This window comes from Crotalus tigris, unplaced genomic scaffold, assembly GCF_016545835.1.
Source record: "Crotalus tigris isolate CLP2741 ecotype Arizona unplaced genomic scaffold, ASM1654583v1 scf7180000018371.15429387391:27106975, whole genome shotgun sequence".
NCBI classification, from domain to species: domain Eukaryota; kingdom Metazoa; phylum Chordata; class Lepidosauria; order Squamata; family Viperidae; genus Crotalus; species Crotalus tigris.
In genome coordinates, this window is record NW_024096970.1 from 6,413,214 (window position 1) to 6,427,377 (window position 14,164).

The window sequence follows — 14,164 nt, forward strand, 5'->3', positions numbered from 1 at the left end:
ACTCGCTCCAGATAACATGACTAAGACCAGCCCCTGGCAACTCGGCTGGCACTGCCCAGGCGGAGTCCAGGTCTCTCTGAATCTGAGCGATTTTGTCCGAAAGAAACTGAACAAACTCCTCAGCTCTCCCCTGCAAGGGTTCCTCCGCCTCCTCCACTTTAAGAAGGGAGCGGGTCACCCTAAACAAGGCGGCCAGGCGAGATTCTGCGGACACAATAAGTGCGGAAAAGTGAACACGCTTTGCCGCCCTTATCGCCACTAAATAAGTCCTAAGATAAATAATAGTCCTAAGATAGGCTCTTAATAGTGATCGGTCAGATTCAGAGTTACTGGCCTTCCAACATCGCTCTAGACGTCTCTTGTGGCGCTTCATCTCCCGGAACTCCTCAGTAAACCAAGGCGCCCTCCGGGGACCACCACCACAGAGAGGTCGCAAAGGTGCAATTCGATCCAGGGCCCCGGACGCCGCCTCATTCCAGGCCGCAACCAAGGACCCGGACGAGTTGTGGACAAGGGAGTCAGGTATTTCCCCAAGCTCCTCCTGGAACCGATCTGGGTCCATTAGGCGCCTGGGGCGGAACCACCTAGTCGGCTCCCTCTCCCTGCGATGGGGGAGTGATGCTCTGAAGTCCAGCCTCAATAGGAAATGATCTGTCCATGACAAGGGCGAGATCTCTATTCCCCTTAATTCCAGATCATGTCTCCATTGCCCCGAGAGAAACACAAGGTCGAGTGTGTGACCACCCCTATGAGTTGGATCCTGAATTACCTGGGTCAGGTCCATGGTTGCCATGGAAGCCATGAACTCCTGCGCCGCCTCTGAGCGATCGCCGAGTGATGGTAGGTTAAAGTCCCCCAGTACTATAAGTCTGGGGAACTCCACTGCCAACCCAGCTAGTGACTCCAGCAACGCAGGCAGGGCTATTGCAACGCAGCTGGGAGGTAGGTACGTCAGCAGCAAGCCCAACTGAACCTGTGAACCCAACTTCAATAGGAGGGACTGACACCCAACAACCTCCGGGGCAGGAATCCCACGAGGACTCAAGGACTTCCGAGCGATGACTGCCACTCCCCCACCCCTGCCCTGATGTCGAGGGTGATGAAGCACCACAAACCCGTCCAGGCACATCTCCGAGAGGGAAACACCCCCCTCAGGGCCCAGCCAGATTTCGGTTATACATGCCAGGTCCTCCCCGCTGTCCAATATTAAATCACAGACAAGGGGGGCTTTGCTGACAACAGACCTGGCATTAAGCAACAGCAGCCTACAATTAGGGCCCTGTACTCCCCTGTCACCAGTACTACAGGATGAGCCTTTTGAGGGGCCGGAACAAGGAATCGCTCTAACATAGCGAGTCCTCGTTCCCCAAAGATGGCCTGCCCCTCAGCTCCCGCCATATCTGCCCATCCCAGTCATAACCGGGATGCTCCGACCTTCTCCCCTCCCCGGAGTACCCCCACCCTCACGAGCCTTCTCCCTTCCTGACCGGACTCGCTTTCCATACAGACCAAGCCCAAGGGTAAGTCCTGCCCCCCCTACTTTTGCTATTGCACTCAGCAGAGGGGGTACCAGGCTCCGCCCCCGACTCCACCATTCTCATACTCCAAACACTCAATACACATTCACACTCAATTTATATACATAAAAAATAAAAATATTCACATTCATACGCCCTAAATACAATAATAAAATTTATACATAACAGGGCCACCATTCATCTACATGCATACACACACCCACAACAAACATTCTCTAAAAAAATAATATTGCCCCTCTGTGTCCCAGGATGGTCCAATGTGGCCGGCTAGGTGATCATTAGGTACTTGTCTTGGGGCAGACCGTACTTGGCCTTATGCTCCTCAAAGAGCTGGGTCAACTTCTCCAAGTACCTCTCGTGCAGCTCATCAATGGCTTCTCCGGACATCCAACAATTGTGTAAAGTCAACCCAGCCATGGTGGGACGGCTAGTCAAACTGGGGCTCCTTAAAGCTGAGTTGGTTTCAATTGCTGGGATTGCAGCCGGGAATGGAGAACGTAACAACACCTCTGAGCATGTACAGAGTAGATTTCTAGGCCACAAGCTCGCCTCTCCCACTCCTTTCACGATGTGGCACTCGATGACGGGCCCGAACTCCTGAAAGAGGATGCGCATCCAGTAGAGTTTGAAAAAAAATAAGCATTCCGTTGACTGCTATAAATCTTGTATATAAAACTTACACAAACCACTAATTTTAATATTTAAGTTAATAAAAATAGTTTGGCTGTCATGGTTCCGACAGACAGAGACAAAGCAGAACTCCGAGGTTTGCAAGTTCCTCAAAGAACATGTTTATTGATATAAAACAGACATGTCAAACAGAAGGCCCGGGGGCCGGATGCGGCCCACAAATGGTTTCATGTGGCCCACGAAGCCATCCTGGAAACAGTGAGGGAACGGCCCCCGCTGCCTTGGCCCTGGCCGGCTGGGAACCAATGTACAATTTTGTGGTGGCCATCTATGCTGAAACACATTCAGTCTTAGCTCCATAAGCCCCCCCCCCCCCCGCATGGCGTGAGAGGAACAGTGAGGCTCCTCCAGTGGACCATGCCTTGGCACTTGCCCCGGTCCCATCCCCTTCTGCCAGAGACCCTCAGATCTATCCCACTCCTGCCCAGGCACCCTTGACACGAATGATGTAGAGTTGGCCATGCCCACCCAGTAGACCACACCTACTCCATCCACACCCACCCAGTAGGCTGCACCCATCCTGGCCACACACCCCGGCCCCCGAGGGCAACTGCAATGTGATGCGGCCCTCAATGAAATTGAGTTTGACACCCCTGATATAAAGTATCAGCACGTCAAAAGTGAAACCAAGTCTGAATAGATACATAATAATCCCCAATACAAAGTTAAGAAATCCCACCCCTAAAGCTATGCAAGCTGCTACGTTCCCCAATACATCTTCTTGGCGAGATTTTCACAAAATGCCCAGTCTGCAGTCCCAGGAGCAGCTGGTTCCCATGGGAGAAAATCTGTTTAGTCTAGTGAAGTACCTGGTAAACCCCCCCCCCTCTGTACTATGTGTCAACCGAAAATGAGTAAGGAAAATGGCTGCAGCCATGCTCATTTTCAAAGTTGACAGTCGGGTATGACTGTTTTACACAGTTAAAGACCATTACAGCATCCCCATGGTTACAAATCTAAAACCTGCAGTGATTCACTTAACAACTGTGGCAAGAACGTTCGTAAAATGGGGCAAAACTCACTTAGCAACAGAAATTTGAGGCTCAGTTGTGGTTGTAAGTCAAGAACCACCTGTGTATTAGCTAGAGCAGACATTGTTTTAGAATTCTATGTTGTGCTACTTAATGGCCTTTATCCCAAGATCAGTTGAGAAAACACAAATCCTGACAATACAAGTATTTCCAGTTTAATAATATATCCCTAGGCATTTGATCAACTAGTTCATAGTCTTCTCTGGAACAATATGGATGGATGGTCCCACTACCAGATGGATTCACAGTTGGCTGAACAACTGCATGGTCTTCAGTGGGTCTGTGTTCACATGGAATGAGATATGGTATCTGGTACCACAGGCATTGGAAGAAGTTTGGTGAAGCAAATAAGAACTTTTGATTTTATTTCAGTGTTTGGGAAATGAGAAGAAAAATGAGGGAAATGATACAGGACTAAGATGGATCTTGAGCTAATTCTGCAATTCTTTTAATATCTCACATTATATTCTACACCAGGCAGAATGAGACACTATGTTTTAGGGAAGCATGATTAGATAAACTAGAATAGGTACAGAGAAAGGTGTAGTGGTGATGGTCATAGATATAACAGAATTTTTTTATTTAATCCATGCTTCTATATAAGATAATATAAGAAACAGGAAACTTGAAGAGTGGAGTATATGCTCCTGGGTATCCTTAGATAAGATAATATTGTTCGGGATGTCACATTCTATTCTCCAAGAGAGCAGAACAGTAATAATAATTTTAAGTTTCAAGAAAACAGATTCCAGTTAAAATACATCTTAATGACTGTGCAATGGAGGTCAATTACTACTGGGAGAAATTATCATCTTTTTCTTGAATGTGTTCATGTAGGATATAATTTGGATTGCTAAAAAGGATTGGACTAAAAGACACTTTCAGCTTTCCCAGGTAGACCAGTTAGGAAGCATGACCAGAAGAGTTAATTCTACTTTATTTTAAGATTACTGTAACTAAATCTTGCAAGTCTCCCTCAGTCTCCTTTAGAACCTGAGAACTTAGTGTATGTGTTTGTGTGAAGGGTATCTCTTCTGAGTCTTTTCCTCCACCCTTTATGTAGCTGAGGGATATGCCCTAGGCAGCATTTCTTTGACCGGTCTCTCAAGGTCCTTCTCATATACCTGTGGTGGCGAACCTATGGCACCTGTGCCACAGGTGGCATGCAGTGCCCTCTCTGTGGGCACGCACGCCGTCACCCCAGTCCTAGGCCTTCAGCTGGATTTTATAAAACCTTTTCGCTTTAGGCCTCCGCCGCTGTGTGCAAAAAAAAAAAAAAAGGTTCAATCAATCAATCAATTTCAACTTATCATGGGGAAGAAAAAGATCTCGCAAAGTTGGAATTGATTGATTGAACTTTTTAGTCCCACCCAGTCTGCCATTACCACTGCAGCCACGCCTATCGAACGGGCCACACCCACCCAATGGGCCACACCCACCTGGCATCCGACGATACATAAGTGGGTTTTGGGTTGCAGTTTGGGCACTCAGTTTCTAAAAGGTTCGCCATCACTGTCATATACCATTAGAGGCTTTTTCCAGTTCTGTAGGTCTGTGTTGATGTGGGATAGGGAGACTACATTATAGGATTTCATAAACATATATGCTATATGTTGGTTTCAGAATGTCCTTATTTTCCCCACTCTGTTTGGTTAAGCTCTTCAGTTCTTAACCTCTCCTATCCCCCTAACGTGACACAGATATTTTTTGCCTGATGAAATCCAGACATCACACCTCCCTAATCAATACAGAACAGTCAGGTTTTTATAGGACTAAAGCAGTGGTTCTCAACCTGTGGGTCGGGACCCCATTTGGGGTCGAATGACTATTTCACGGGGGTCGCCAAACAAGGCTGTCCGCCATTTTTTCCCCCTTTTCTTTGGCCACGCCCCTGGCACCTGGTGATGTATAAGTGGTTGGGGGTCACCACAACATGGGGAACTGTATTATGGGGTCGCGGCATTAGAAAGGTTGAGAACCACTGGACTAAAGGGAGCTTCAGAGGGGTTAAGCAAACAGTAGTTTCCTTTAGTGTGCCAATGGTGCCAATTGTCTAAGCAAAATTAAAGTACCACAAGTGCTTCTGAAGGAAATTGCTTGTTTCAAAGCTGCATTGTGCTTTTATCAAAATGTGTGGAGTCTCCCTTTTATCCCAGAAGAATCCCAGATTTTTATTTCATGGCTCATGCTATGAAATCCTGAAGATAAAATAAGTGAAATCACTGAAGGATCAGCTTGAAAATAATTATCTTTTTTTTATTTCTCTGCAGGCCTTTCTGCATCGAATTAGACAAAATGCTGTGGATAAAGCTGAGAAATATATAACAGAGGAAAATGTCAAGGTAATGCTTCCAAAATATGTTTGGGTTAAGATTGAGATAATGTGAAGCCCAAAATCAATTCTGTTAATGGCATTGCTTGGATTACCACATTACCTTAAATGAACAGAAACTACATAATATTACAAGACAGATTTAGGTGGAAAACAGCAGGGAGTATCTTTTCTTTTTCACCTGTTTAATTGAAAAGTCCAATAATATTATGTCCTACAAAGAATGAAGAAATGAATGTGGCGACCACATGCAGATCATAAGATTCAGGTCCAGCTTCGGTCCCTAAATATTGTTTCTTCTAAAACCAACAGAAGAAGGTCTAGTTGAATAAATATATGATTTTTACTTACAATCTCAATTCCTTTAAATTTCTTGTTCAGTTCAAAGGCAAAGTACCTCTGACTTGGAAAATTAGATGTATTTTCCCTCCTTGCTAAATTCTTTCATTTATTACTATTACTATTATTATTAATAATAATTGGAAGGGACATTGGAGGTCATCTAGTCCAACCCCCTGCTCAGGCAGGAAACCCTATACCATTTCAGACAAATGGCTGTCCAGTCTCTTCTTAAAAACTTCCGGTGTTGGAGCATTCACCGTTTCTGGAGGCAGGTTGTTCCACTGGTTAATTATTGAAAGCAATTGGGCAAGTCCTTGATTTTTTTTATCCAAGGTCTCTTAGTCCTCAAGCTACTCTGTTGTTTTCAGCAAACAAAAAATCAGTAGTGAAGTTTTTGTTGCCCTTAAATGTTGCAAATAAAAAGTTACTAATATTTCTGTTGTTTTTATTCCAATTAATTTATTGCCTATCAAGCTTCTAAATATATCTGTCTTACAATCAAATACTGCATTTAAATTAATTTGCTTTTCTCAACTGATTAAATATGTTTACTCCTGAAGTTTCTTTGGGCTTTTCTCCAGATGCACAATTATATTTTTTGTTTTATTTTGCTTTGCTGAATTTCCTGGGAAGATTTTGAAAGACAAAAAAGAAATTAAAGATCTGCAGACAGGTAGTCCTCGCTTAACAACCATTAATTCAGTGACCATTTGAAGTTATTAACAGTGATGAACATATGGAACTTACAGCTGGTACGTAAAGTTACAGCTATTGCAGCGACCCCATGATCATGTGATCAAAATTCAGGTGCTTGCAAGCCCACCTACATTTATACCTAGGTGGTGTGCTTAAACTCCCCCAACTGGCCTGTCTCCAATCCATCTCTTCCTGTCCTGTACTCTGCTGCCCTGAGCTCCATCCTGCATCCTTGCCACCTGCAATTTGCCAGTCCTCCTAGCCTGTTGCCCTGCACTTTGTCTTGCACCCCCCTGTCCTTGCCATACCTCCTGACCCTGACACCCTGCTCTCTGGCCTGTCCTCCACTGACTCTGCCATCCACCCCTGCCATACTACACTTTCCCATCCCTGCTGCTCTACTGTTCTGTCTGCCACCCTCCCCCCCCCCATCACTGGCCCACCACTCTATGCTCTGTCCTGCAGGCTCACCTCCACTTCAGCTCATCCCGCTGATCTGTCTCCTTGTCATTTCTGCCCTTTGGGCTGCTGTGCTTCATTAATTTCACTGGGATTTATTTCTACTCAATAAATAAAAGTTCAGGATTAAGGCCTTCTGCAGTGGGGTTGCAGCCTTTTATCATATAGCTAGCCTTTCTTCAGTTTTGAAATGGTTCAAATAATATATTTAATTTGGTTTACTCTAATTAGAACTATAGCAGTGGCTTATCAAATTATATTAGCTACTTTATTTTCAGTCCTTTTAAGCACTTCTGGCTAATATTCTTTTTTTTTTTTTTACTGATGAAGAGTATGCCCTGCTATTTTATTACTGACATTTCTTATTTACTCAGCTTTATGACTGTAAAATTAGTTCCTCTATAATCACAACTAGTTTCTTTTTTATTCTTTGAGTATATAATTGAGGTTTGAAGTATTTGTACCAAATGAAACTACTGGCTACTAGTGTTAGTTGGATGACTTCTTAAAGGAAACATGTGCTCTTTTCTATTTTGTAATTATATTTTTATCCAACCTATGTGTCAAGTAGCAAAGAGCATTACAAATGACTACCCTCCCTTAAAAGGCTTCACAAGTCTTTCAAACTTAGAGAAATTTAATTGCCTAAAATCTTCTAGCCAGGTTCCTGGTTTAAAGGCTTGAACCTGTGTCTCCTATCTATATCTCAGCCATTAAGCTAAATATTTTTAGATTTATGGAAGACAGGTCTGTAAATTACTATTAACTTTGACAGGTAAATGAAACCTTAGCCTATCAAACTTCCTTTGAATACTTGCCATAGAAAAGATATGTGCCTTTACAAAATGTTTTGTAATATAATTACTAGGAAATAGGCAGCTGAAGATCATGGGCATCTATGAGAGGGAAGGACAAAGGAAGGAAATAATGATCAGTTCATGACATCATCAATGATGCAACTTATGTACTTGATCCAATGTCAAGGTGTAAATACAATAATGCTGGAATTTGCATATTGACATCATTGTTCATATATTGCCATTTTGCTGTCACTGTATGTCGGGCCAAGTGGTGATTCTTCCAAGCTAAGTTCTTGTCCTGAGACCTCCACTATCTGCATCCATAATATACTCTGTGAACTATTAGAGAGAGACTGTCTTCACCCTCTTTCTAGCCCAGAAGATATATGGGCTGAGTTGCTTCTTACGCCTCTGGAATGAAGGCCTTCCCTCCTGGGAATCCACCTTCTCACTACATTCCATCACACTGTGATTTGCTGCTGCTGAGACCATTCATTAAGATACTTTCTACCACTTCCAGCATTGAATAGCATGCTAAGTACAACACTGATTAATTCTTTTATGACTTGGTGAGTTGTTGAACACAGAGCATTTAGGATTCCATGTATGAGACTCTGTGCAGTCTGAGCACAGAGTAACATAGTTCTTCCTCAGTAATTTCCTTGTGTTCACGTTGATGCTTCCAGGGTTCCCATTTGTGACTTTGGCCTAAAGACTTTATGTTCCTTTCCAGAAGCAGATAACTGGTTACCTTTTGACTCAGGATGTTAATCTAGAATAGATCACGGGTGTCAAACTCAAATCGTGTCACATGACGTATTGTGAAGTATTGCGACGCTTTTTGCCTTTGCGGAGCTGGGATGTGTGTGGCCTGCACGTTATTCATATGGCCCATGGGCTGCCTGTTTGATACTCCTGATCTAGATGAACTCTCAGTCTACAGAGTGGTTCTTCTATGGTATCATTTCAGTACTGTAAATGATGCAGAAGCATATGGCTTCTTCCTTGCCAGAAATTTTAAATTCAGATAACTGTGCTACCAGTTTTCTGTCTTTAAGTTATAACTGAAAAGGAAACAGCAACAAGAAAAGTTAAATTTCAGTCTTTGGAACTTTCTGTGTAACCTTTGCAGTATTACTTAGTTTTCTCCAGGTAGGAGTATGAAGCATGAAGCAAGCAGCTAAGGAAGGCAGCACATACCAGTTGGATAACTGAAGTCTGTCAGATCCCATTAATATAGCTGTCTCTGCTGTGTGGCATATTTCATGCTGAGAAGAGTATTAGAGATTTTACAAGCTTTAATGATGAAAGAGATTATAACAACACCAGTTGGACAAGATGCCATAAGGAACTCATGATGAAGAGAATTTCTAGTTTAGAATAACATCTGAACTGAGCAATGGTGATTTGCAGTCTTCTGCCAAACCAGAATTGAAACAGGGATAAAGTTAAGTTGATTTGTAATCATTAGTAATGGTATCTATGCTTGTTTAGGATAGTGGGTCTTATATATAACTACCATTCCATCTTAGAAACTGATATTGAAAATTAGCAATAGATAATAGGTTATTAATAGTGGTGTTGCATAGTGGAAAATTGGAGAAAAGAAATTGCATTTTTGAATGTTTTCACTCTTTGTAATTTTTTTAAACTTTCTGTATGTTCTCCCATAGATAAGATTAGTGGACTTTACAGGAGTATTTGTGTGTCAAATGCAGCAAGATGGTGGATATGTCATCATGCGCATATACCAAATGGGTGGGGATAGAATTGTGACACACTGGTATCTTGTCTATTTGCTACACACACACACACACACACACACACACACACACACACACACACACAGTGATCACCAGGGCTTAATTTTTTTCTTTTTACTATGTTGTTAAACCAAAGGGTTGAACTTTTCATTTCAACACTCTGACAGGTATATCTTCATTGCAGAGTTAGTGAAAATTTGAGTTATTAGGGACTTAAAACTTTATAATACGATAATCTTTCTTCAGATGTTGTGCCAAACCATAGTTAATTAAGTTTTCTAGTTCTTGCACAGCCTTTACTCTGTGTTATTTTCTAATCTTTCAATTAAATTCTAAATTGTTTTATTATGAAATATTAAACAGTATAAAACAAACATAACAAGGATTGTTTCAAATGGGTGGAGGGGTAAGAATCTGCAAAACTTTCACTGGCAATTATTACTGTAATTTTTTTTTATGTTACAGATTTTATTTTCCAATATGGAAGATATACTTGATGTTCATAATGACTTCCTGACTGCTTTAGAATATTGTTTACACCCGGAACCTCATTCTCAGCATGAACTGGGAGATGTTTTCTTAAAATTTGTGAGTATAATACATTAAAATATTTCCCCTGGGTTGTGGCTAGACTCAGAAATTGTGTTATCTTGATGCAAATTAACTATATTGGATTTGGCAATCAAGTGATTTCATAAGATACCAGAATTGATGTAAGGTTCCTTTAAGTAGACCAAGCCTCATTTCTTTCACCTGTTTGTTTGGAGAAACAACACTGGTGTCACATCTTATTCTAAGCTCAAATAAAGAAATCCCACCGTGTCAGTGTGTCTGCAAAAATGGGTACATTTTGTCCCAATTATCTGGAGGAAGGGCTGCCTCATATATACAGTTTTTAGTGCCCCCTCCCCGAAAACTGTAAATTAAAGTGCCTGTAACACTGTAGGGAAATAGGGAGAATTTTTTAATTGACTTGTATAAAATCCTTTTACATCTTCATATCCATTGCCCTCCATATCCTAATGCAAGTCTATAGCTTTTTTAGGAGGAAAAATCTAATTCTGTAGAATTTTTTCAGATAATGTCAAAATAACTTGATATGGTGTCCATTCCTTCATTGTTGAGAAGTCGAAGTATCGCCCTTAAAACACATCCACATGTTCCCCTAACTTTGGCTCACACATGTCTCATCAACCGTTCTTTATGACCATGTTTGCATAGATTTATTCTTCTCCTTCTCCCATAGCCAAGGCCATTTTTCCCATGATCTGATGTAGAAATAGGGTTTTCTGTCTTCACCTGCTTTTTCTAGCAAGCAGAGTGCAGCTTGGGGATAGCAGTAGACCAGCATCTCTTTAGGTACTAGCCTAGACCTTTGCACAACAAAGTACCTCTCAGGAATCAAAAGTCCTGACAATCAGGTTGTTCAGTTCTGTTAATGTAGGAAATCTTATTTCATATTTAAATTAATAATTGTAAAACCTTATATTATGTAGTGATTGTATCCATGAATATAAGTGGTATCAATCCTTACAAGGAATGCATTCTTAAATATGAGTTAATGTATTGCAGATACTAAACTAACTTATATGTTGGTGTTACATGTGTAGAAGTGTTATCTGTTATATGTGTTAAATGCACATGCATTTATATGCATTTATATGCATTTATATGCATGTCTGTCTGTCTGTCTATCTATCTATCTATCTATCTATCTATCTATCTATCTATCTATCTATCTATCTATCTATCTATCTATCTATATCGGGATAGTTGAACAGAAGACAAAGAATTGAAGAAAATCATGAAGTAACAAGATTTGGAAATCAATCTGGAAATAAACCGGCTATGGTGGTCCCAGTGTTTATTGGCATACTGGATGCCATATCTAAAAAGCTTGGATGACCCTTAGAAGATCTGTATCTTGGCAAAATCTGCCCCTGTCAATTGCAAAATGCACACTGCTTGGCTCTGCACTTGTACTACGGTGATAAATTACGACATCCTAGGTTCTTAGGAAAAACTCAGTGTTACGAAGGCCAGTACTAGTTAAAGACTTTACATTGTTGTGAACGGTGAATAGTAGTAATAACAGTAATAAAAAATAATAAAACAATATTAATGCTGAATATACAGTACATGCAGTGTATCTGTATCAGGAAATGGCCTAGCTGCATATTCCTGTTGCCTACAGATGTCTACAGAATTGCAATTATACATGACCGTCACATACATAAAGCAGGAGTTCATCCAGTGACTTTAGTAATGTGGTAATATGTGTGGTGGTCTTAAGTTACAGGGTAGCCTACTGAAAGAATTTGCTGAGCAAGAAAAGATCTATTTTTAAAGAGTTGCAATCAGTGATCATAATATGCTTGATTATGCAGGTTCATTTCTCTGAGGGTAGTGTCTCTAATTATGTAACTGATAGTTTCCTCATCCTATGAAGAAACCTCAGTGTCACTCAGAAAGTAAATTAAATACTTAAAGCACTAAGTAATTTTAAAGCGTGGCTTTCATTCTTGTGGTCTTGTGCATGAAGGACAGCTGGTAAGACATGATGAAAGCCCTCTGGCATCTTTATAATTATCGAATATATTGAACTGTGGTTTGCCAGGAGATGTCATGATCTAAATATAATCTCTAAAAATATGGCCAGTGTCACAGAGCTGCAATCAAAATCAACAAAACAACACTGAATGCTATTTCTCAAGCATAAGGTCAGCTGCAACGAGCTCAGTGATATTAATGGCAACAATACTAAAGAACTAAGTTTTATAATGTTTTCCTTGTATAAATTCCTATGTGTACTCCATCAGGCATTGGGGCTTTATTGACCTGTATTAGGATATATCCTAAAGCAGTCTTCAACCTGATGCCCTCCAGACATTGTACTACCATTTCTATCTTCCCACAAAGCATGGGTATTAAGATTATGTAGGATTATGATACAAATTTAGCTGTCTGCTCTCTTGTGAAATATATATATTTTTGACCTCTGCTTGTAGTTTCTTCTTCTGATTCAGGTCTTTAGTTCTAATTCAAATTACAAACAAGGATGGGAAAATATGTTCCAGATTTATAGAAGGGTCTAGTTCTAATCCTATACTGTAAAATGGGTTGCATTATGATTTAGACCAGTGGATCCTAGCACAATGTGGATCGACCTACATGGACTTATGAAGAGGCAGTTCGTTCCATACCCACTGCTGCCCAAATGGGCTACTGCAATATGCTCTTGAAGAGTATCCGGAAGCTGCAGCTGGTCCAGAATGCAAGCAGCTCTGGGCACCCCTAGGATTGGGCATATAACACCAGTTTGCTTCTGGATCCAATTCAAGGATCACCTTTAAAACCCTTCATGGTATGAGACCAGGTTATGTGAGGAATCCTCTCATCTCAGTTACATCAACCTATTTCACCTGGTCAGACAGTAGTATACTGTGTATCTTGTCAGTTCAAGTTACGTTTTTGGTGGGATCCAGGAAGAGAGCTTCTCTGCCATTGTTTCCCTGCTTTGGAACATCTTATTCCCTGAAGTGGCAAACCCCCATTTTTCTGGCATTCTGGAAGAGTGTTAAGACCTTTCTCTGCCAATGCAGCCTTGGGAATGGTTGGTGCTTGAGGGCACTTCCTCTGCTTTGTTAACTTTTTAGCCTTGTTAACTTTAGCAGGAAAGGAGTGAGCCCAACTTCAGGTTGAGAATGTTCCACAAGAAGGGTGCCACAGCAGAGAAGGCCCACCTCACAGAGCCTAACCCTAACTCTCACAGAACTTACTAAACACAGGTCTTGTTTGGTAGAATCCATAATACGCCTTCCCTGCCAGATTAAATGATACACACTGATGTAATGATGTGTGAACTCAGTATTACAAGTAACATTACCAATGTTTGTGCTGCAATGCATACCCCATGATAAACATATTTATACTGCTTTGATGGAAAGTTTAACTTACATTGATTTGAAATAAGATACCAATAATAGTAGAAAGCTTTAATTAACATAAATTTCTTTTCTCATTCTCACAGAAAGACAAATTCATTGTATATGAGGAGTATTGCAGCAACCATGAAAAAGCACTCCGGCTTTTGATGGAACTGAACAAGATCCCTCCTGTGAGAGCATTCCTATTGGTAAGGATCAACGGTACTATAAATTTCTTTGTTATGGACAAGCCAACTCCAACACTCAAAAGAAAAGTAGAGTCATAAATGCCCCAGACTGTGGTAAAACGCAATGGAAAAGATTTCCGTTAAAAAAACCTGTAAATAATACTGTTCCCTTGACATTTGGTCTCAGCAGCACTAGCAATTAAAAGCGTTAAAGACCAATTCTGTTTTAATTATTTTCTTGAAAACCATCAGGGATTGAGCCATCCAGATCTCTGGGGCTAAACTGTTCTATGGGGATGGATTAAGAATGAAGAAATGTTGTTTCCTGGCCTCCTCTTGTACTGTCACATGTGTGGAGGGAGGAAGTTTTAGCATCTCTAATCAGAAGGCATACACTGA

The 14,164-nt window shown here is 41.2% G+C and overlaps 1 protein-coding gene across 3 annotated transcripts in view; it reads left to right on the forward strand.

Moving 5' to 3' along the window:
* The window catches only part of PREX1 (phosphatidylinositol-3,4,5-trisphosphate dependent Rac exchange factor 1), a 239,229-nt gene that overhangs the window by 106,548 nt on the left and 118,517 nt on the right, over nt 1–14,164 (forward strand). For 2 of the 3 annotated variants that reach the window (XM_039351244.1, XM_039351245.1), the window contains exons 2-4: nt 5,530–5,601; nt 10,117–10,239; nt 13,682–13,786. In XM_039351244.1, coding sequence (XP_039207178.1) covers nt 5,530–5,601; nt 10,117–10,239; nt 13,682–13,786 — 300 coding nt within the window. The remainder of the gene's footprint in view (nt 1–5,529; nt 5,602–10,116; nt 10,240–13,681; nt 13,787–14,164) is intronic. The other variant, XM_039351246.1, reaches the window with a different exon arrangement.